At 54.2% G+C, this 22,890-nt stretch overlaps 3 protein-coding genes across 3 annotated transcripts in view; all 3 read right to left on the minus strand.

Moving 5' to 3' along the window:
- Positions 1 to 5,903, minus strand: part of CFAP53 (cilia and flagella associated protein 53) — a 28,205-nt gene extending 22,302 nt beyond the window's left edge. The window contains exons 1-3 of the mRNA XM_040985003.1: positions 5,877 to 5,903; positions 5,729 to 5,790; positions 327 to 1,559 (exon numbers count right to left, since the gene is read on the minus strand). Of these exons, the coding sequence (XP_040840937.1) occupies positions 327 to 395 (69 nt within the window). The 5' untranslated portion in view covers positions 396 to 1,559; positions 5,729 to 5,790; positions 5,877 to 5,903. The remainder of the gene's footprint in view (positions 1 to 326; positions 1,560 to 5,728; positions 5,791 to 5,876) is intronic.
- Positions 3,083 to 15,034, minus strand: MBD1 (methyl-CpG binding domain protein 1). Its single transcript, XM_040985002.1, is given in 18 exon segments — positions 3,083 to 4,615; positions 4,618 to 4,628; positions 5,729 to 5,790; positions 5,877 to 6,011; positions 6,351 to 6,443; positions 6,578 to 6,877; positions 7,393 to 7,560; positions 8,048 to 8,113; positions 8,196 to 8,312; positions 8,428 to 8,502; positions 8,687 to 8,815; positions 8,910 to 9,056; positions 9,402 to 9,442; positions 9,604 to 9,686; positions 9,780 to 9,946; positions 10,042 to 10,156; positions 13,722 to 13,862; positions 14,910 to 15,034. Coding segments are annotated over 17 exon segments (1,845 nt in total). The 5' UTR covers positions 13,832 to 13,862; positions 14,910 to 15,034; the 3' UTR covers positions 3,083 to 4,589.
- Positions 15,035 to 15,381: 347 nt separating this feature from the next.
- Positions 15,382 to 21,232, minus strand: CXXC1 (CXXC finger protein 1). Its single transcript, XM_040985004.1, has 15 exons — positions 21,134 to 21,232; positions 19,758 to 19,876; positions 19,561 to 19,661; positions 19,061 to 19,296; positions 18,793 to 18,969; positions 18,398 to 18,424; positions 18,068 to 18,313; positions 17,837 to 17,944; positions 17,497 to 17,681; positions 17,139 to 17,346; positions 16,946 to 17,056; positions 16,786 to 16,835; positions 16,566 to 16,662; positions 16,183 to 16,335; positions 15,382 to 16,105 (listed from the first exon to the last, which is right to left on the minus strand). Exons 1-15 carry the CDS (start codon positions 21,134 to 21,136, stop codon positions 15,959 to 15,961), a joined length of 1,968 nt encoding a protein of 655 aa, XP_040840938.1. The 5' UTR covers positions 21,137 to 21,232; the 3' UTR covers positions 15,382 to 15,958.
- Between the last annotated feature and the right edge of the window lie 1,658 nt (positions 21,233 to 22,890).

Consider the following 22,890-nt stretch of genomic DNA (forward strand, 5'->3'; position numbering starts at 1 on the left):
ATGGATGATTTTTTTTGTTTCCTCCTAACTTTTAAACAAATAAATGAAAGATTAAAAAATTAAATAGCTGAACCCCAGCAGGTCCAGAACCCTTTCTTCCACACAAGGTGACAGACCTCCTTGGGGAGACCTGGAGCCAGAAGCCCCCAAGATCCAAACACCAATTCTCCAAATACAGAGTAAGCAGAGTGGCAGTGGGGAGGGGTGGTTGCCAAATGGGCAACCTTACCTCACTTTGAAAATTCACTCCACCACCAACCCCACTGGCTCCCCAGCAACCGCCCCTCAGGGCTCAACAGAACCACGAGACAGTTGCCTGAGCTTACCAACACCACCACTTTGGGAGTCGGGCCCCGGATCTCCCGCTGGACGATGCCAAATCGTTGGCTGTACATCTCAGCGTCCCCTCGGGATGTGAGCTGTGTGCGCCGCAGCCGCCCGTGTGTTAGGCAACCCGTTTCCACAGCGCCGCGGCCAGGTTGCCATGGTGAGGGGGGCGGAAGTCAGCCCTGTTGCCACAGGGTCACTGACGCTTGGCTGGCGACTTCCTCTGATCTGGCGGCCTTGGTTCGGCCTCGTGAGCCTCACCCGCCAACCAGAGCCCGGACCTCGCTCCTGCTCCCTCCTCCCTCCGGGCCTAATTCCAATCCCAGTTCCGGCCACTTCGGTTTATTTACATTCCCTGCAGCCTACAGCACCAGGAAGGTGAGAGGACACCCAGGGAAAGGCTGTTTTGTGCGATCTCTAGATTCTTCTTAAGATATCAAGAACCATCGCAGGCCAACGCTGTATTTGTGAAATTCTTTACAAATTGCAAGATATGTTCACACGGAACACCCCTCGAGACTCACAAATATTTTATACGGTCAACAGAACAGCAGGTACTGTCTTCACTTTACAGCTAAGACGATTCTGGCTCCAGGAGCCTAAGTGCCTTGTTACATCACCCAACCGGCCACCAGATTTAATAATTTTGCGACTACAACCGCGCAGACCGCGGCATGGGACAGGTGGCGCAGGCTGCTGGCGGGGAGACGTGGGAGGCAAATGAGTGGCCCCCACGTGGCCCGGCAAACACAGCCCAGAGGCCTGTTGGAGTGGAGGGTCACTGCGGACCAGGGTTGGGACAAGTTTGGGTAGTCGGTTTCTGAGGAGGGAACCTAAAACGGGCCCCCCAGATCAATTTCCAGTCAAGAGCAAGGTAGTTAACAGGTTACAAGTCGACAAGGAATGACACGTTGATGTTCCCACCCCAAGTTGGAGGTGAGGGCTGGACGTCGTCGGGGAACAGACGACCCAGCGGAGTCAACACGCATGTCCTTGCGTGGCCGCCACTGCAGCCTTCACCCCGGCAATCCACCTGCTGGTCTCAAAGGCCGCACCTTCCTAGATTTGGATCCCATTTTGTATTGCTGGTTCAGCTCTTCAGCCACAAAATAATCCTTGTTCTCTCAATAATCTCTTAATCATTCTTTTTTTTTTCCTCCTATAATGCTTCTTCTTCAACTTGCAGTTCAGTAAAATACTCTTTTTCATTTACTGCTAAGAGTTTGCGTAGCCTGAAAATGAAAAAGACAGATGTTAGGAGGCGGTCTGACTAGCCAGACCGCGTGTACTGATGGGGACTCCTTGATTTGCTGCTTGGTCCACGTGGTCTCCCACCCTGCACCCCCAGAGGAGAGACCCAGACTGGGCCGGGGAATGGTTTAGGGAGAGCCGAAACCCAAGGTGTACAGCCAGGAGGATCCCGTTGGAACGAGTTCCCGGAGGTGACCCGATGATGCCCGGGACGTCCCGGTGTCAGTCCGAGCTGGTGGTGTCTCTTCCCTTAGCAGACACCACTGGAACTGGCCCTGGTGCGGGTGGAGGCCAGGCTCCACAGCAGCCATGCCTGGGGTTGGAGGTCAGCTGATCTCCCAAAGGTCCCTGTGTGCCGACCACCCGCAGCCAGGCAGTGTGAACGCTCCGACGCGGGTGCCCCCCTGGAGGAAGCATCCAGAGGCAAGGTGAGCGAGGCCTGCTGGACACGCCACCGCCGGAACTGGCCACCAAAGGCAGTGTCCAGCCCAAAGTCTTCCAGCACGACTACCACTTACTATCCCAGCATTCCTCGGCGGTCAGCAGTAACCACCAAGACACTCCAAAAAAAAACACTAAGAATAAAAATCAGTACGTGTGACAATAAAAATCATTTTTAAACCATTTTAAGACAGGATAGCTTAGAGATATAAACTATTTGCAATTCTTGTTGTGCCCCAACAAGGTTCATATAAGTACTTTGTTCTTGCTTCCAGAACTGGTTCCATTTTTAAAATCCATGATAAAGTTGGAAATCCATTCACATAATATATATGATGCATTTAATAAATTTGCATGGACTTTTTTTTTCTTTCTTTTTGTGTTCCAGTATTAAGTACAGTGCCTCTCATGGGCTAGGTCATCAATACTCAAATGAAATGACACAAAAATAGCCAACACCAGCAAGTCTGCTCTGGGTGGGCTGGGCAGAATTTCTGTACTTGCTGGCATCACCACGGAATTCATGGTCTTCAGCTTTGCACTGATGTTGCTTTATCGAGTTATCCTTGGGTGAGTAGGGAGACCGTTGGGAGGCGATTCATGGTAGAGTGGCTGTGTCTTGTGGGCTAGGCTGTTTCCCACAACTCTCTTCCCTGTATGCTTCCAGTTAGTGGGGCCACAGGAGGCACTAGCCTGGGAACTGGAGGGCAGAAGTGAAGCAGCAGCATACTCTACGCGTGGAGGGCTGGTACAGTTCCTGCTGGCTCACCTCCTGGCCGTGGGGCAGCAGTCAGGCCCATAGCCAGGCCTACAGCTGCTCCATCCTCCCCAGGATCTCCCTCAAGCATGTCTCATTCGTAGGCCAGGTGCATACATTTACATGTGTGAAGACGGGCACCAGCTTCTTCTGCAGGGCACCCACATCATCAAAGCTGAGGGTGATGAGAGACTGAGAGGGGATCCAGGCCATCTTCGAGGGTCCCAGCTCGTCCTCGGGGGCTCCAATGTGTCCTCGGTCTCCCATACTTTACAGCCATCTTCCCTTCCCGACTGCCTGTCCTGCAGACTTCAAGCTCCAACATTAGATGCATGACAGCAGTCTCACAGAGACCGTCAAACCAGTTTTTACATGAGGTCAAATCCCTGTGATCCCTTACAGTCAAAACATACATCATCTTGGTAGTTCTACTGCTCTGGCTGTACTCTAACATACATGGTGACTACTCAGGTGTCAGAATGCCAATCAGGTATCAACAATGACCAGAATACCAGGGCTGGAGGGTAGGATTCTCAGAGGAAACTGAGCAGCAGCAGATGACCCAGTCCTGACCAAGGCTACCCGGGTAGGGCAGAGGGCTGTAGCATATAAGCACAAACTGGGAAATGGTCGATTCACATCAGAAGGAAGTTACAAGGCTGGGACAAGGGTAAGGCAAGAGATGGGATACAGACCTTAAGGAGTGCTCACTTGGTCCCCATCCTAGAAACTAGTTAAGTAACAAAATGAAAGATTTACTAGCTTTTGGCATTTTTATGAATGAAGAATTGGAGGGAGGTAGGACTTAGCCATGACTTGCCCCTAGGCAGTCCTGGTGGACATTCAGTCTGAGGGCAGGAGAAGGATGTTGTCAGGAAAAGATGAGTCAAGGCTTTAGTTCCAAAGGCTGCACTGGTTGAGCGGGAAATCATAGTAACCAGCAAAAGGGGAACAGCAGCAGACAGCCAGGACCACCCCCAAGGGTTGGAGGGACCTGCACAGCAGCTGGGGTAAGGGAAACAGCAGAAGGCAGCCAGGACCACCCCCAAGGGTTGGAGGGACCCTGCACAGCAGCTGGGGCCTGTTATGGGCCTTGTGTCTGCAGGACCAGATGCTCAGACCCCATCCACACTGGCACTTCCTACACCATGCTAGAGGTAGGAATGAAAAGGATTTATTATTGCATTTATCATTAACTGATTGTTTTTAGGTCACTGACAACTACAGTTCAGTGGCACAAACAGGGATTTTACAGCCTGGCTTTAATTCTTAGCTCCACCAATGTTAGCTGTTTGGCACTGGTCAAAATCATTTATTTGAGTCTTTGCAAAAATGGATAAAGTCAATGTCTTCTTAAAGACTGTTTCAAAGGATGAATGAACTGGGCTGCACAGCAGAAATTCACCAAACAGCCTTTCCTTTCCTTTCCCATTCACTCATGAATGGTATTCATTTGCTGTCTGTCTCTCTGAGGCAATGTTTAGGGACTACCAGGTCTCATCCAGGAGCCACTTCAAATTTAGGAAGACGGTGTGTTTTGTGGAGGCTTTAATTTTAATTCTCCATCCCCACCTCAGCTAAATTTCTCATCACTCTTGAGATATATACCGCCTTTCCACTTTCCCCACAGACTTACTGCAGGCCCGAGCAGGCCTGCTTCAGTGGAAAGTTTTTTCTCCTCCAAGGGTTAAATCACACACAAGCCCTGGAGCCAATCTATCATTCATCCCCTAGCAGACAGATCAGGGTTGTTGCTCATTAAATCAGTCTGTAACCATCATCTTGACTCCTACAGTCTGTAGAAGCCTCCAGTCTACTGCTTTCTAGCTCCAGGTTTTTAAGGTCCTTGGACCTAGAGAAGAGGGAACAGGTCTGTACGTTGAATACGGTTGGCTCTGTGCAACATGGAGAATCACAAATCATTTCCTACCATTCAGTTCCCCCTGATCCATCTCCCTTTAATTATCCCCTTTCTTTTCTCTCTTCTCAAAAACACTACTATTGCCAGCACAGCTCCTTCACTGCTAGCAGGAAATGATTTCACACACAGGAAAGCTGTTTCCAGGTAGCCTGTAGGTTCCCTGAAGCCAGGGATCCTGTGTCTCATGAAGCACCCTTACAGAAGGCTGATTTATTCACTGCTGTCCCACAAACTGCTGTGCACAACCAGCAGGAACTCAATCAGCACCTCTGCAATCACCTGGGGATGGTTTACGGCTTGATGTCCTGTTGCAACTGGATTACAGGAACACAGGAGTGCAAGTGCCTAGGCCAGCACTTAGGGACCTGTGGACATTCTGTGTGTAGGAGGCAGGGTTTGTATCCTCTATGCACCATCCATGTCCTTGGGGGCACCAACCCTTGATCCCATCACCAGACCTACTGGGACAGGGCTGCCCAACAGCCAGAACAGTTAATAATAATCTCAGTATGCTCAGAAAAAACTCAGGGACCCAACCCAAGCCCCTCCACAGAGGCTGCTCCAAGAAGCAAGGGCAAACCAGTGATAACACAGGTGCACGTATGCATGGGCTCAATTCACAAAGCCAGCCCAGCACCACCTGTGACCCACACACACTGTCATTCGGAGACAGGCAGCTGGCAGTTTGAGAGACACAAACCTGGCAACTCTGTAAAGAATGTACATATTAACTCCTGACCCTTCTGGGGAGATTGGCATCCCTTACCTTCTTGTTCTTCCAGATCTCATCATAGGGGCATCCCATCCCCTCGCCATCCCCTCAAGGACAGCCCTGACCTGGACACTACTGGGCTGGGTCTCAGAACAATTCTTTAGAGGCCTGCAGACTTCCCCACATTCACCCATTTATGATATCCAGCCCTCAGTGGATATGGGACCTTAACCTACCACTGAGCCATTCTGAAACTGTTAGCTGGTCTTTCAAAACTCAGGGCCCAGCCCATCCCCACCCCTCACTGTTTGGGGCACACCTTGGTAACCAGACAGCTGTGTCTCGGAAGCGGGTTCCACCCAGGCTGAAAATCTCCGTGATCTAGGGAAGAATTAACATCATGGGTGAACATGGCTGGAGGGGCTGAGGCAGACTCAGGTCAGGGTAGGGCATCCCCTTGCACTGACCACAGGTGTGCCAGCCCCTCCTGACTCTTCCTCAGGGGCCGACTTAGAGGCCCAGTCATCCTGGTTGTCCTCCTCCTTGTCCTCCTCAGGGTCAGGTGGCTCTTGCTTCACTGGTGGCAGGCCTGCGTCTACTGCCTGGGGGAAGTGGGAATGGCGGCAGTTAGAGGGGCAGGATTGACCCCAGGGAAGTTTCCATCAACCAACCTACCACAGTGCTGCCAAGTCCCACTTCCCTAATGGCTCAGCACACTATGTTCACTCTCTGCCTGCACACCTTTCCCATCCCCATCCTTCACTCATCTCCATGAGCCTGTTAGTGAAACAGCAGAGCAGGAACAGCCAGTTGCCTATGGAGGGGTGGTGTCTGCTGACTGGCAGGGTAATCCTGCTGCAAGGCTGCACTCAGCACACCTGTCTTCACTCTGTTTGCAGACCACCCCGCCACGGCACACAGGGCCCCCATCACTGCCCCACCTTGCTAGGGCAGCCAGGCTGCACTATGGGAGAAGTCAGGACAGCTGTGCCAGGTGTCCACTCTTCCTGGGCATCCACCTTCTCTTGCTTCACCTGGGTTAGGGCCACAGCCCAGCTCAGGCCAGAGCACTGGGCCTCCTGCAGGAGGGAGGATTGCAACTTGGTCTCAGCTCGCTTGCATGAGGATGGGCGGAGCTAAGAAGAGCAGAGTAAAGCGGGGCCCTCACCTGCGACACAGTTTCTGTGGAAGCTGCAGCAGGCCCTGGCACTTGCACAGGACTGCTGGCACCCTCCCGTAAAAACACAAGATCAGTGCCAGGAGGGGGCAGCACGAAGCCACCACCTGGTTCCTGCTTCATTGGTGCCTGGACACGGTCTGGTCGAACTGTGTGCGTTGGCAAGGAGGGCTTCCGAGTGGGGCCCAGGAGAGGTCGTCGAGCAGAGCCAGGTCTCTTTCGCCGAGGGTAAAGTGGAGGTGATCCTGCCCCCTCCTCAGAGCCTGACCCAGTGCTAGGCAGCAGCCGCTTCTGTAAAGAAAAAGGGTAGGCTATGGGCAAGTGTTGGAATGAGTGGCCACCTCCAACCTGCCTTGCTTACTGTGCCTGTTTATGCTGTTGGCTTCAGCAGAGAATGTACTCAACTGAGTCCTGCATCTGTAGGCCTGCTGGTGTCCTCAGCAAAGCCAATGTCACCGAGGCCCACCTACCCCAGCAGGCGCTGCTCATCTACAGCCGAACCCGGGAATCAACCCATCCACCCAGCTCGCCCAGGCACTGGACGTCAGGCCCAGTCCCCATCCACCCGGCACTCCCAGGCACCGGACATCAGGCCCAGTCCCCATCCACCTAACATGCCCAGCATGCCCAACACACCCAGGCACTGGATGTCAAGACCAGTCCCCATCCACCCGGTATGCCGAGCATAAACCTAGGCACCAGGATGTCTAACCAGGTTCCCATTCACGTGGCATGGCTAACACATCCAGGAACTGGGATATCTGGCCCAGTCTAACCCATCCACTGACCCCTCCTGTCCCACCCACCATGGCAAACTGCAGGCACTGGCGCCAACGACACTTCTGGCGCTTCTGGTTGCTGCCTCCAAATTTGGGCTTGTCACAGCAGAAGTCACAGCGGCCACAGTCCATCCTTCGTAGGCAAGCTGCACAGGCCCCACACTTTCGGTTCTGCCGGCGGTTCGTGTAGGGTTGCTGGGTAGGCAGGGGATAAGGGGAAGAAGTGGAGAAAGGACACAGGTGTGTGCTGTCACCAGAGCAAGAGGAGGCCAACCACAGCACCTGATCCCGTGTTCTCCCTGGCGTCTTCCGGCGCCCAGAGGAGCTGTAGTACTGAGTCCCTGTTGTGCTCCCTAGATGTTTTTGAATCCCAACTCCCCTAGGAGTTTATGGCCCTCAGTGATCTCCCATCACTATGCTGACTGTGTCTGCTGCTCCTACACACATCCCACTCAGTGGACTGGCTGCCCCCTATTAATTGGATCATCCTGTCTGCCAGTCCTGCATTAGCCACCAGTGATGGTTCTCCGGCCACCAGGCACTGTCACTGCTCCCTCCTAGCTCTTGCCCTACTACCTGCTCACCCCAGCCTAGTACTCATGCTTGTGCTTTACTGCCCCGCCAGACCAAGACAGAGTCCTGAGGCAGTCTAGATTTATCCAGGTCGCGTGAAGCCACTCACTAGCTCGTCCTCCTCTACACAATAGATGAGCTCGGCAGTTGGCGAGGGGGCCAGGGCTCTGGGGTGCTGCAGAGGCAAATGGGGCAGGGTCAGGGAAGGTACCGCGTAAGTTTGGGGTCATGCCTTCCCCCGCCCACTGGGGTCTCACCAGCTCTGGGGGTTCTGGAGGCCGCGATGGGAGAAGTGGAGGTGGTGGCTGGGCTCGGGAGTGTTTCCGGGCAGCCCCCTTAGCATCACGGCCTCCCTTATGGCGGCTGCGTTTACTCTAGGAAAGACCCAAAAGGTTGATTAGTTCTTAACGGTACCAAGCAAACAGGACTACCTGGAGTGCAGAAAGCATGCATAGGATAGGCAGGCAGAGTACAGAGTACAGAACTCACAGGAGGGGGGGCTACAGTCAGGGTAGGGCGTCGCTGACATCGCTGATGGTGACGACGGAGGCGGTGAGCAAGGTGCTGCCAGACAAAGGCAAGTAGGTGGGGCCAGGGACGTGAGCGTGGGGTGGAACAGAAAAAGAAGACATGAGGTGGGCAAGGCTAGGCTGAGGAAAAGCAGCAGCCACAGTGACAATTCTAACATCAGAAGGAGTTCCACCCCAGCCCTGGGCCCACCAACACTTGCTGTGCCGGCCAGACTCACCCGTAGGCAGCGCCGCTGGATACACCTCCACTGGCGCCTGAGCCCAGGACGGGGAGGGCGAAGGCAGACTCGGCAGCAGCCACAGTCTTCTTGGGTCTGACAGCCCCGGCACACTCCACAGCCTTGGCTCTGTGGGGGTCCAGAGGTGTGACGCAATGGGTCAGGGCCCTGAGAGGCAGGGACTGGGGGTGAGCCTTGGGCCCACCCCAACTGCCCGACTCACCCTCTTCACAATCCGGAGGCAGCGTCTCCGCTCACACTTGCAGTACAGCCCCGAGGCCACGTCATGGGGCAGCTGCAGGAGGCAGGTGGAGCAGGCCCCGCAGTCTTCAGTTACCTGGCAGGCTGCACACTCCCCGCAGCCCACACGCTGCCAGGAACAGGTGGGGCAAGGTCACAGGCCCAGGCAGGGTGGCTCAAAGAGCTGCCCATCCTGTGTCTGCTGACCATCATCACGTCTGCTAGTCCATTAGCCTCATCACTGCATCTGATCATCACCCATGAGCCACCAATAGAGGCAAATTACCATGCCCACGGGTCTCCTATTGGCTTTAGCCCTGTTACTGAAGCTCCGTTAACCTCCAGACCTGCTAGTTCCCTAGAACATGCCTCTGGCACCCTATGTACCCGTCACCAGTCCATCAGACCCGCCAACAGCCCCAGCACTCCCTGCCCTCCCTGCAGAACAGTGAGGAGAAAAGCAGGTTGTAATTACCTTAAACATCCGCTGCTCTCGGTTGAAGGCAATTCTCTGCGCTGAGAGAAAGAGAAGTGAAAATGGAGTCGTAGACACCTGACCTCACCTCTGCCCTGATTCCCACCTTTTAACCCCCACCCTGCAGCCCTGTTGGCAGCCTCAGGGCCTGACTAGGACCTCGCCCTGGCTCCTGCCACCCACCGCCTCAGTCTTTGCTCACCGCGGCAGTCCTTGCATAATGTCTTGAGTCGCTGCCTTCGGGAGCCATCCCCTGAGAAGTGGATTCCACAATTCTCACAGCACCTACGATGGCAAAAGAACAGGTGTGGGGCCCTGAGAGCACCCTCCATCACAGCCCTCTGGCATCTGGCTCAGCGGAGTGAGGTCAACACTCACCCAGGTGCAGGGAATGAGCTCGGGGTCGGATCAGTGCTAGCTTTGGCTTCTTCCCTGGGTGCCTCTTTCCTGACCTCACCCCTCTGGGATCCAACATCACGCTTCCGAGCTCTGGCTGGCTTGGATGCCTTCTTCTGCTTCTTGTTTGAGGTGGGCACAGAACTTGCCTGAAGACGAGAGCAAGGGCAGGAGGAATGTGTGTAAATAGGCAGATGCTGGGAGGCATAGACACCTCTGCCCAGGCACCCCTTTCATAAAGTACCTTGGGGGCTGGGTAGCACAAGACACCTTGCTTGAAGTCGAAGAGGGAGAGGTCACATGCAGGGCCCAGGTATCTGGTCAGTTCAACTTTGCTTCGGATCCTATCTCCTGTCGGACTGGAGACAGGCCAGGATGAGCCGGTACTCAGTTGGGGTCAATATCATTCCATCCATACAACCCATGAGACCATACCCAACCCACCCTAAGTGGCAGGAACACACACATATAAATACCAGCACGCATGTAAACACTAATGATACAGTCCGGAGACACACGATGCTTCTGTCAACAGGCTGCAATACAGTGGTGGTTCTATAACAATTACGACAAAGCTGAAAAGTCCTTTTTGCCTAGAGACATCACAGCAAAATGTACCTCTCACATGTTTTTGATAGATGCCAGTGTAAACACATCTACCGCACAGTCATCAGAAGTATAAGCATAATGATTATGTACAGTATGCAATACTCGGTAACAAGAACACACACCTTAATGATTTATGTATTTCCCACACTGTATTTTCTGTCATTGTTTTAGCATACCGCTTCTATCTATTAAAAACAAAACTTGCACTATGAAAGTGTACCATGTTCTGACAGCAGCAGCCTCAGGTAACTTATGTTGGCTGCAACTCCTGACACATCATTTTCTCTTAATTTCAAGTTTATTCTGTTTTGTTCATTGTGGCCCTAGAAGCAATTAGGATATACTATATACATACAGAGTCCAGCACTACACAAAGATGTTTCAAGCCTCAAAAGACTGAATATATGCTGGTGGTCCTTTAAGGTTTTTCACCAAGTGATGTCATAACAGCTTCTGTAAGTGCATGCCACAATCCTGCACCATGATGAAATCACCTCCTAATGTATTTCTCTGCATATTTCCCCATTAACTGACATTTGACTGCACCACTGCCAAGTGTAGTTGGTACCTCACGTAGATTTAAGTACACTCGATGATATCTGCACACACAGGGGTCCAAGTTGTTAAGTAATGTATGACTGTAAAAATGTAAACAAGACATGAATAAGAGGAGGCTTCAGAGGAAACAGGCTAATTTTGGTTCAAAAATTTTGAAATTCACACGAGAGTCTTCAAAAAGCACATGGAAAATATCTATTACAAGATAGCCATACAGATTTCAAAAAGCTTGCACCAAAATAAATTTGACCTTTTAATTCCATTTGAAGTACCCTCATATTTATACCACATGATGCTACTGACATTGAAAATAATTTATATAAACACATGTAATAACATGCATCACATACCAAACACACAACCTAGCAACGAAGAGTTACAACAAAAATGCTTCTAAAATTGTAACTAAGTTTAAAAAAATACAAATAGGTATAACTAAAAACAAAATGACAAATAGGCAACTTAAGCTGGGAGTCCAGCTTAAGTCACCTGGGTTTCCTGCCTTTCTGGCTAGAGGCACTGCTGGTCCTTTGCAATAAGCTATCTTTTCAAGTCTGTTTATAAAACAACCTTGGAAGATAAGAGATAGGGTCTCCTTCCAGAGCAAAGAAAAAGCCTACTTACTGTCCTAACATAACAGGTTTCTACACCCTCAGCTCAGAGCTTCTCTCCGGATACAGGTCTATTTAGCCATCCTCACATCTTTCAGTAGGGACCAGAGCTCAGAAAACTGACACATTTGCAGGAACTTGTCAATTAATAATCTACATGAAGTATATTAATAGAGGGAAACTAATCTTACTGCTAAGCAGTGTGCTGTACTACGTAGTGAATGTCTGCGTTTTGGAATTTTACAGTTACTTAAGGTAATAGTGTCATGAATGGTTTGAAAATGTCTGGTGACTTGCTTATTTTAAGTGATCACCATTAAGTCAGAAAAATGTATTTTCAAATGTTTTTCAAAATGCCTCTTGAAATTTTTAAACAATTTAAACTGCATAAAATAAATCACCATGTTCAAAGTTAAAACAAAACAAAACAAACTGACACAAAAGTGATGACATCCCGTATTCTGCTATGCTGGAATAAACTGCCTTCCATCTCTGTTCCAAGAGTCTGCTGCTCCTATTAACACCCACAAAACTGCAATAAATTCATTCGTTATCTCGTCCAAACGGGGGTAAGATCCCAGATCCTTTACAGTTCTAGTCAACTGTATTTAATTAACCTTGAAAGTTTTACACAAACATATAAATATGCAAATAAGTGGTAGCCAAATAGAAATGAAAAGCAACTGTATTCGCTGTCCTATGATATGGCAACTTAGATTACAAAACAAACAAAAATATCAGGATGACTATAGGAAAATTAATAATTATCACATATTCAAAAACATGTGCAAATGTTTATACCTATGTTTATGTACTGTCAGGCAATTCTCATAATTAATGGCTGCTATGTTCTAGAAAGCTTCCAGAAAAACTCAATTAGTCAATCTGCTTCTGAGGCAAACGCAGGGTCACCTCTGCACTGTGTGTGCAGATGCCATGGAGCGTACTTAATCTACACAAGGTACCAACTCGGCACTCAGGTGATGCTCCAGCCGTCTGCTGGCTGATGGGATATCTGCTGAGGAAGACCTCAGAGCCATAGCAACTGCTGATGTTCAGAAACACCTCACTGAGCAGACACTTCTGACCAATGATAAGCCACCCAGGCTGAAGGAGTCAGAGGCGGGTTCTGAAGGCCACTGTGCTACATAGGTTTGTGTGCCAAGGTTCTTGCAAAAAAAAATTGGCTTCACTGGCACAGAAAACCTACTCTTTCACATAATCCCTTTCCCAGTTTAACACTACACAAAATATTTTTAAAATTCTTCCTCAGACTTCTGACCTGCAGAACTTGCATCACTTGCAAGTTTAACATTTTTTCATGCCATATCTCCTTCTGAAATGTGCCAGCCAGTTAGCACGAGCTGAGATGAGCTTCATACCTTTCCTGCTGCTGGGGAACATGACTTTGGCTTTCCTCGCAACACAGTCCACTAGGTTGCACTGGTCATCACTCTGCAGATCCACAAACCAAGCCACTTTCCCACCTTTTCCATACCTTCAGCAAGGATTATGGGATTTTCTTTCCCAAGGGTGGGGAAGAAGAACAGATACTTTCTGAAGAAGTTTCACATATACATCACCAAGTTTCCTCTTTTCTCTGGATATAGCACAGGTTTGATTCAAAATATGGAACTGAACAGACAACTGCATTGTAACACACTGGAGCAGGAGGAAGCTGATTGAATACATTGCTGTCTCTCTAAGGCACATGCCGAGCTTTTTACACTCACAACACTGACAGCACTTCAGCACTACACTTAGGGGCCCTTCTCAACAGCAGAATCACCCCTCATTTCTAACAGCAAAAAGCCCAAAGATCCAAAACGCATGTTACTCAGTAGAATGCGGAAAAGACACTTGTTTACTATTCCAAAAAGCCATATTCAACCTCAAACAGGAATACCTGCATTAAGTGACTGATTGCTGTTCTGTGTGACCACCCTGGATAGCATGAGACCACTGGGTTTACCAACTTTAGAATTAGATACATTTTCTTAAGCAGGTGAATTTGCAAATGTAGGATCTGCAACTAATTAGGTTTCACTGTGTCTATCTTTAACCCTGCCACAAAGTTGATCACATTCCATCCAGCCCCTGACCAGGTTCAGGCTGATGCCTGACCTTGCCCACAACTCAGCAGTACCTCTGGTAATAGATGTCTGAGCGCCCACAGGTGGCCCCTGACTTGCGAAAGACTTCCCGGCGCTTCCAGCCAGGGCCCAGGGCTGGGCAGTCCTGCCAATCCTCAGCCATGGAGCCCTTGGGAAGCAACAGCAACAGCAGCCTGCAAAGTTGGGGGAGGAAGGACATGAGAGAAACAGAAGCCCTAGGACAGGGCAAGCAGGGCCCTAGGCCACATGAACTAGAATCCATAATGCTTGCCTGAACCCAGACCTGCCAGACTCACAGAGCAGATGGTTGCTGGACACACCCTGTCCCCATGCCCGCCTGACGCTCCCTGTCCTGGCCTCAGGGGTTCCCTCCTTCCTCTCCCTTCGCCTCCCGCACTCCTCATCCTCAGCCCAAGGTCCCAGATTTCTCATTCTCAGTCTGTCCTTTCACCAGCCAGCCCACCTAGGAACCTTGCAGTCCTTGCCCTCCTCCCCACTCCCACCCTCTGCCCCAGGGATCTAACCACGGCTTCTCTCCCGCTGGTTTTAACTGTCCTGTGCTTTCTCCCACACCCTCAGTGATGACTTCGTTCTCCTCTGGCACCTTTGAGAAGGGAGCCCCTCAACTCCTCCTCATCTTCCGCCGGGACCCTACCTCATCAGCCCAAGAGCTTCCCTGCCCATCCTATTCTTTCTCAGTTCAGACCCGCTCATCCCCTCCCTTGTGTCAGTCCCCATGTCACCCCATTCCACTCCTCTGGCGGCGACCGTCCCCCATGCGTTCTCGTCCTCCGAACACCCACATCCCCAACTGTCCCCACCCCCAATGCCTTGTCAACCCCACTGACAATACTCCAACCCTCTACTTCTTCTCGTCATCCCTCAACCCCTTGACCCCTCCCTTTCGCTCCCCAACACCTCCATTTCCTCCAGTGTTCGGAATCCCCATTTCTCTCTCCTTAACCCGAGGCGCCACGGACCTCCCCTTTGCGTTCCCAAGTCCCCATTCCTCTCTGTCCCCGTCCCAGGGTTCTGACACACCAGCTGTCAGCGTTCTGAGCCCCGTTCCTTCCCGCCTTCTGCGTACCTGCGCCCCCCATTCCTCCCTTCCCTTGCTCGACGCCGCCATTCCGCCCCTTCTCCGGCCGAAGGCCCTGCACTCCTCCCCGTCAGCCATCCGAGCTCTGACGCCTCCCGCCCCCGCCCCACGGCTGTCTCACCAGCTTGGCACCGGCCTCTAGGCCCGCCGGCCCATGCCGTGGAATCAGCCTGCGCCTCCCGCCTCGTCCCTCTCTTCCTCCTCTGCAGCCGCCTTCTCCCAAGCAGTAGCTGTCGCCTCCGCGGCCGTTCGTTGTTCCCGGAACCGGAAATCCACGGCCAGCCTCTCGGGCTCCACCCCCGGCTAGACACCTGCGCGCTAGAGCCCCACTGGCTCATACCCTAACAGGAGGCTCCCGCGCTTACGTGCTGACGTCCCCTGGCCAGCACCCAGCGCGCCTGCGCCTTAGCTCCTCCTTAGCAGCGGCGGCGGCGGCGGGGGGGGGGCGGGGGGGGGGGGGTGGGGGGGGGTGGGGCCAGGGGATGTCCTGTTTGCGCCTGCACTCACCCCGGCCATGGCTGGTGGAGTCAGGAACGAGGGTCTCCCTTTCCGCGGGGTTGTCAGCGCCCACAAGGCAAGCACAGCAGGCACCACGCCTCTGCCCTGGGGTTCCTAAGAATCTTCCCCTGGGCCGGCCCCCTACTCTTTCCGCAAGCACTAGGGTAAGGGGCAGCCTGTGCGCCAGGTAATTGGCACCTAGTGAGGGCTGGAGGTCCCCCAAGCCAAGTTCTGTCCGACCGAGGGAGAGGAGGCTGGGGCTGGTGGGATCCAAGTGGGCGCCCGTTGTATACCGTTTCCCTCAGTGAGGCCATAGGTCAAGGCCGTAGCGGACTGCCGCACACGAGGGAGAAGTAGCCACATGCTACCTGCTGCCCTGAGTCCCGAGCCAGGGGTGCACCACGGCCCAGCGTTTCCGGGGCCAGGTACGCGCCTGCGCCTGCAGCAAGAGCCCAGAGTATTGGAGCTGTCTAGCTTGTTTCAATCTTTTATTAACAAAACCGAAGAGGGGGAAGGTAGGGTGGCCATCACAGTCCCACCCAGGCACGAGAACAGAGACGAGGACAAGCTCAGACCCTTCCGAAGGGACTGAGGGTGATCAGACGGTGGGTGGGCGCGAGGAACTGGACAGCAGAAGGTGCAGGGTGTCCAGCCGGGCTGGGGGCTCAGTGCTCAGCGGTCAGCACTGGAGCGCAGGTCGGTGGTGAGTGGGTCATGCTGGATGGTCTGGTGCAGCATCAGGGCCAGCAGACCCGCACGGTTGGTCATGGCAGTGCGCACATTGCGCTCCTGCTCGAACAGCTCGTCCAGCTTGTACCACTGCCAGGCGAGCACAAGAAGAGGTCAGCCTCCTGGACTCCCACCCTGACCACCACCCCAACTAGCATCACACCTACCACCCGCACGCGCTCCAGGTCCACTTCAGCCCGCCGTAGCTTCTCCCAGCAGTAATGACGATTGCACTGGCGTTTGGGCAAGCGGCAGAAGTCACCTGTGAGCTCAAAGACATCCCGGACAAGAGGACATCCGCACACCTCATCCGCTGGCACCTGCAGGGAGAAGCCAGGTGTGGACGAGTGGGGTGCTGAGGGAGACTAGGAATGGAGGAAGGAGACAGGAAGGACTGGGGAGTTGGGGAAAAGGAGGAGGATGACAGAGAGGTAAGGACAGTGGGAGGCATGAGGTGACCAGGCAGGACTGGGAGCTGAGGAGAGAAGGGATGCCTATGAGCTAGTGAGGCAGGGAGGTGGCTGGCAGGGGAGTGAAGACAAATCCTTACTTTGGGGTCTCGTGAGTGCTCAGGGCACAGCACCTGGAGCCGCTTACAGTACGTTTTGCTCTGAGGATTGTAGACATCACAGAAGAGTCGTGTGGCCCTAGGACATAGGGAAGAGAGGGTAACGGTAAGAAAGGAGAGGCCCACTTCCCTTCATCATGCCCCAGCCTGCCCAGCTGCACACACATTCCACCTCTGAACGCTGCATGGCCCCCTCACTCACCCTTCTATGCGGGTGGGGTACATGGACCCAAAGGACGTCTGGCTCTCATACTAGAAGGACAAGCACAAGGAGAGGACTGTGGATGTGCGTTGGAGGCCCACCCGAGACACGATCCCACCCTGGCTGTCCTGCCTAGCCCCACTCAGGCTGACACCCCAACCTTGGCATAGCAGCGCTCCATGTGGCGCAAGGCAACACGTGGGTTGATGGGGTGCCCGCAGGACACGCAGAAGATCTGCAGGTCTGTGTCATCACTGTCATTCTCATTGCTCTGTGGAGGCGGGTGGGGAGACAGCGATGAGGCCTGGCAGGAGCAGGTGCTGGCCCTGACCTGCTGTGCCTGGCTGCCTCACCTCCTCATCCTCGCGCACGGCCTGCTGCTTGGCCCGCAGGATTATGGCCTCAAGCTCATGGAAGCGGCGCTCCATTTCCTGGAGGCGAGTGCGGGCACTCTGCTGCTCCCGGCGGATGCGCTCCAGCAGCTTCTTGCCATGCTCCTCAGCAATGCAGGGGCTCTGCTGCCACTGCTGGATGCGCTGCGGGAGGATCTCATAGATGCGGCTGCACAGGAAGGAGACTAAATGGTGAGCTAACAGCCAAGGACCCGATGCATTGGGTAGATCTGGGGCTGGTGCTGGGCCAACTGAAGGGTGGCTAGGTCATGCCCTACCCTGTGTGTCCTGCCTGTGCTCAACTCCCGGCACAACTCACTTGGCCGCCAGCTTCATGCCACAGTCATCCGAGCAGTACTTGGAGCCAGGCTGGGCAGCACGCACACAGCCAGGCCCCAGGCACTGCGGCAGTGACGCGGGGTCCTTGGCATCGGCCCTCTCTGGGTGTTTCCATTTGTCCTTGTGCTTCTGCTTCTGCCGGTGCCGCTTGTATCTCTCTTCCTTCTGCGAACCAGACCAGGCCGAATCAGGGCAGCATTTCAGTCAGCCCCGAGCCCAGTCTCCCCACCCACTCAGTCCTGACTCCTGCCCATTTGGCCTTGTTCTCTCAACCCTACTAAACGCTGTGCTGTCCCACTCCACTGGAACCCCTCCATCACCTTCTTGTCAGACTTCTTCTCTCGACGCTTCACATGCTTCACTTTCACTGCTCTCTTCCGTAGGGCAGGGTCCAGAAACGGGGACTCTTCAGGGTCACTCATCCAAGGCTGCAAGGAGGGCAGATGACCCACCTGCTCACTTCCCCATCAGCCTTCCACAGCCTCGTGGGATGCCACTGCTTCCAGAACCTCCACCCTTCCATCTTGGAATGCTGGCCCCTGCCTGCTCACCAGGCCGTGGTCATCAAAGGCCCCTGCACAGAAGTCCTGGTAGAGGTCAGGGTCCAGGGGGAGGTCTTCGTCTGACAGTGGCTCAGGTGTAGCTGTTGCCTCTGGTGGCTCTTTGACCACTGACGCTGCCACTGGCCCCTCGTCTTCCTGGATGCGCCCCAGCTTCTGGGATGGCTGTGGCGGTTGTTGGGGAGGCAGTGGCCGGCGGGGCCTTGGCAGGGACTCTGAGGGCGTCACTGGCGAAAGCTGCAGGGCAGAACCTCAGGACTGGCCCTGCCCGCATGCCCACCCTGCCCGCATGCCCCGCCCTTCCCTGGGAGCTGCACTCACCGAGGAAGGGAAGTACTTGTATGATTCCTGTGCCGGCAGGAGGAAGGCCCAGGTCAGCCCCAGGTCAGCCCCAGATCAGCCCCAGGTAGGTGGAGGGTGATCCTACCCTAGCCCCACTCACCTAGCCTTGACTTGTCTCCCCAGACATAAATGCCCCCTTGCCTCTCACAATCAGGACATGTTAATCCCTGCCTGCTCTGCCCTGAAGACCTGGAAACTATGGCCCTACACTGCCTACCCAGGACTGAGGCTTCTCCTGCCAGCCCCTTTCCCTCTCCCTCTCCCCAGTGGCCCCTTTCCCTCTCCCTTCCCACCCATACTTTGCCTCAGCCAACCCTCCTGGACCCATCAGCCCTATTCCCCAACTGGGCCCTGCCCACCCTGCCCATGCTCACCCGGGCTCGCAGCTGGCACTGCCGTAGCCGACACTTCTGCCGGATCTTATTGGGGCCCCCAAACTTCTTCATGTCCCGGCAAAAGTCACAATGGCCACAGTCTTCAGTGCGCCGGCAGGCCTCACATTCACCGCACATACGGGCTGACCGTTTGATCTGCTGCTGCTGCTGGTGGTGCTAGGGGTAAGGTGCCCAGAATGAAAATCAGACACCTGGGCAGGGTCCAAGATGCCAACACCCTGCCATCCTTGCCAGTATAACCACTCACCTGGCTGGGTGTGGCCATCAAGGGCTGTGGAGAGGATTTGTGGGGCGAAGCAGAGCCCCGAGCAAGCATGGCCCCAACCGCTGTTCCTGAGCCCGCTCGGCGTTGCAGGTCCGGATCCGGGATGGGCCTCTTGCGCCCGCCACCCTCATCCCGGGGCTCGCTGCTGTCACGCTCACTGCCATCCCGCTCTCGGGACTTCTTGTGCCGATAACGGATCTCCAACTTCGGGTCTTTCTCTGTGGGTCAAAATGGAGGACCAGAGTGGGTTGGCATGGGAGACTTGTGAGGAACCCTTTTCTATCTTCACTGCTTTGTTGTCCCACCCACTTGTTCTGCCCCCTTACACCAAAATCCTGTCACCAGTTCAACAGAGCCCCCACTGCAGCTCACCACAGACCATCAATCACTCTGCCCACTGCTGCTGCTGCATTCTGGTACCCCCACCCTTCGTGACACCCCCTCCTCCTCAAAGCACCACTTGTGCTCCCCCCTGCCCTTACCTCGACAGTCCCGACAGTACCACTCCCGGATGGCCTTCGCCATCTTCTCAGTGATCCGGATGCAGTCCCCATGGAACCACTCATTGCAGTTGTCACACCCACTGCAGAGGAGGGGCAGGTGGCAGAGAAGTGAGGGGCCCACCCCTTCGCCTCTCCCAACCTTGCCAGGGGACAGACCCCCACTCTGGCACACTCACATCATGAAGCAATTGATGTCCGGCTTGCGGCAGATGCAGTAGATTGGTGCGTTCTCCCCATTCTCAGACTTGCTGTCCTCCCCGGCATCTGGAGGTTCCGGGTCTGAAGCATCTCCTTCCTGTGGGACACCTCCGTTATGACTTTCCATCATGGTCCCTCACAAGTATCTCCACCGTGCCCCCACTGTCACCCTAACACAATATTACTCTGCTTAGCAATATGTGCTAAGCAATACTCTGCTTAGTAATATGTGGACTGCTCTGTTCCCATCACCAACCCAACAGGCAGCCTGTTATCCCGTTTCTGTTCCTGTAACAGCTCCTGGCCAATGCCCCCTCACTCAACCCACAGATGCACAGCCGCTAACAGTGACTGACAGCAAAGAGACCCCTTGCTCACTCCCATGCATCCTCAGAGTAGCCAGCACTCAACCCCTCAGACACCTCATGGCACAACCCACACTACCCCACCAGCCCATGGCAGACACTAACCCCACAGGACCGCTCTGCTGCCCCCAACCCATGCACTTCACCACAAATACTTATGGCTCACTCAAGGACACCCTATCATCCCATCCATACACCCATAATGACTCACAGTGGACACCCAGCTACATCCCTCTCCCCACCTGCTTCCCAGAATTGCTCATGGTAGATCCCACTACTCACCCAGTGACCACCCCGCGTGCACGCGCGCGCGTACACACACACACACACACACACACACACCGGCTTAGGGAGACAACTCATTGCTCACCCCCATGGCCAGCCTACTGCTCCATCCGCAATCCCAGAACCGCTTAAGGTGGACATCACCACTGTCCCATCTACACTTTCATAACGGTTCATGGCAGAGCCAGCGCACGGCTCCATCCCCCAAACCCAGGCCTGCTCCAGGCGGCCGTCCCGTGGCCCCGTCCAGCTCACGACAGCGCCACTGCCACGGTCCCGTCCACACTCCCCACGCACACATCTACTCGCAGTACTCGCCCCATTCACACTCCCAGACTCGCTCACTGCGGACGTCCCATCGTCCGACACCCGCCGGCCTCGTCTAGGTCCCCGACCGGCACTGACCAGCAGACGCGAGCCTTGCCCGCCCTGCTCCCGTCAACACAGTGTCCCTCAGAACTGCTTGTCGGAGTCTCACTCAACTTGCACAGTGGCTCCTCACAGAACTCCAGCGAGCCCGCCACGCGCCGCGTGTGCTCCTGTCCCGTGACCCCGGTGGAAGCTCTCCCGCGAACCCCTCCTCGCTGCCAGCACTCGGCACGGCTCTCCACAGACCCCCGACGCGCTGCCGGCCGGCCGACCCACCCCGCCGTCACCCACCCCAGCGACCTCCAGGCCGAGCCCCTGCCAGACCCCACACTCACCATGTCTCTCTGCTACTGGCACACACGCCCTCGCGACCCCGGGCCAGAGACCCTCTGAACCCACACAGCCCACTCGGCGGCGTCTGCAGCCGTTGAAAGGCTCCACACAACTACTTCCGCTTCTGGCCGCGCCTCCCAGGCGCCGGACTCCCGCCGCGCATGCTCCGTGAAGCGGCTGCGCGCAGGGCCAGCAGCACGCCCCTAGAGCCCAGTGTGTCCCGCAGGTGCCGCCATCTTGACTGTTGAGTCCGTAAGGTAACCAGGGGGCACTCGCCGGCCGGAAACATGGCCGCGCCCTGCTGTAGCTTTGCCCAGGGTGCCGCCACCTTGTCGGTGGAGTCCGTACAGCGGCGGCGCTTTAGAGCTTAAATCCTATTGCGTCAAAGGGGACGTGTCCGTGCGTTCCCAGGCAACACTTGAAGGCGTCCCGGTCGCTGTCTTCTCAAGGGCGCTGCCCGGTTAGTGTTGATTCCGTGCCCCACGCTGCCTATCCCCCTGAGTGTTTCCTAGGCACAGCTGAAGCTCCCGAATCGCAGCCTGGGTGATTCTCCACTCAGTCGGTTTGCCTCTCATGATCTGCCGGGGCTCCGGTAAGCTGTGCGCCTTGCTCAGAGAAGGAAACCAGACCTTGGGCTAAGGGATTTTATCTCCGAATTCACCAGCCACCAGTCTTTCCAGTTTATATGCCTCCGCCAAATTTGTATGCTTCCTCCTCGTCTTTCCTCAGCTAGACCTAGCACCATTCTACTTTTATTACATAAAAAAATCTTCTATGCTAATTATAAATCCTATTTGAGTTCTATAAGCTGCAAAAGTAATCTAGTCTAAGTTTAACAACGGTTTAATTATCCATTTTGATAAACAATTTCAAATAGTTCTAAATAAAGTTACAATGAACAGTCTGTGAACATAAAAAAAATCATAAGACAATATTGAAAGAATCTTTTCCTTTTTTTTTTTTTTAGATTTATTTATTTTTATTGGAAAGTCAGATATACAGAGAGGAGGAGAGACAGAGGAAGATCTTCCGTCCGTTGATTCACTCCCCAAGTGACCGCAATGGCAGGAACTGCACCGACCCAGATGAAGCCAGGAGCCAGGAGCTTCATCCGGGTCTCCTACATGGGCGCAGGATCCCAAGGCTTTGGGCCGCCTTCAACCGCCTTCCCAGGCCACAAGTAGGAAGCTGGATGGGAAGCGGGGCTGCTGGGATTAGAACTGGCACCCATATGGGATCCTGCCGCGTTCAAGGCGAGGATTTTAGCCACTGGGCCACGGCGCCAGGCCCGAAAGAATCTTTTCTAATGGAATTGGGAGGCCATTAGAAAAGCAGGACTTACATACCTTTTAAGCTGTTGCCTTCAGCACCCAACAGCACATGTGGGATCTGGAGCTGGGAGCGGGCCTGGTAGGGGAGCTTGCAGAACTCTCCTCTTCCATGGGCAAGCACAAGAGCAGGGGCTGGGAGTCCGCTTGGCCAGACTAGACTGCAGCACCCATTGACACAATAGCAAGCTGGTTCCGGGGCCAGCCAGGCAGAGTCAATCCACAGCACACACTGGCACGAATGTGAACCAGGGTGGGGTGCAGGCCAGGCTGAGTTGAACCTCAACACCCACCAGTTCACATGAGGGCTTGGGGTGGGCCAGGCTGGGCTAGGTTGCTGCACTTACCAGTAGGAGCTGGGACTGAGCTAAACCCAGGGCCGGGCTAAGCCAGGCAGTAGCAATGGTGTGAAATGCCAAGACTGGGGGCAG

This window comes from Ochotona curzoniae, unplaced genomic scaffold, assembly GCF_017591425.1.
Source record: "Ochotona curzoniae isolate NIBS_2020 unplaced genomic scaffold, NIBS_Ocur_1.0 contig_43, whole genome shotgun sequence".
NCBI classification, from domain to species: domain Eukaryota; kingdom Metazoa; phylum Chordata; class Mammalia; order Lagomorpha; family Ochotonidae; genus Ochotona; species Ochotona curzoniae.

Coding starts and splice junctions, on each gene's coding strand:
- CXXC1 (XM_040985004.1), bottom strand. Junction 19,297..19,560: donor GTACTGTCGGGACTGTCGAG/GTAAGGGCAGGG, acceptor TTTGACCCACAG/AGAAAGACCCGAAGTTGGAG. Junction 17,945..18,067: donor CCTTTGATGACCACGGCCTG/GTGAGCAGGCAG, acceptor CCCTCCTTGCAG/CCTTGGATGAGTGACCCTGA.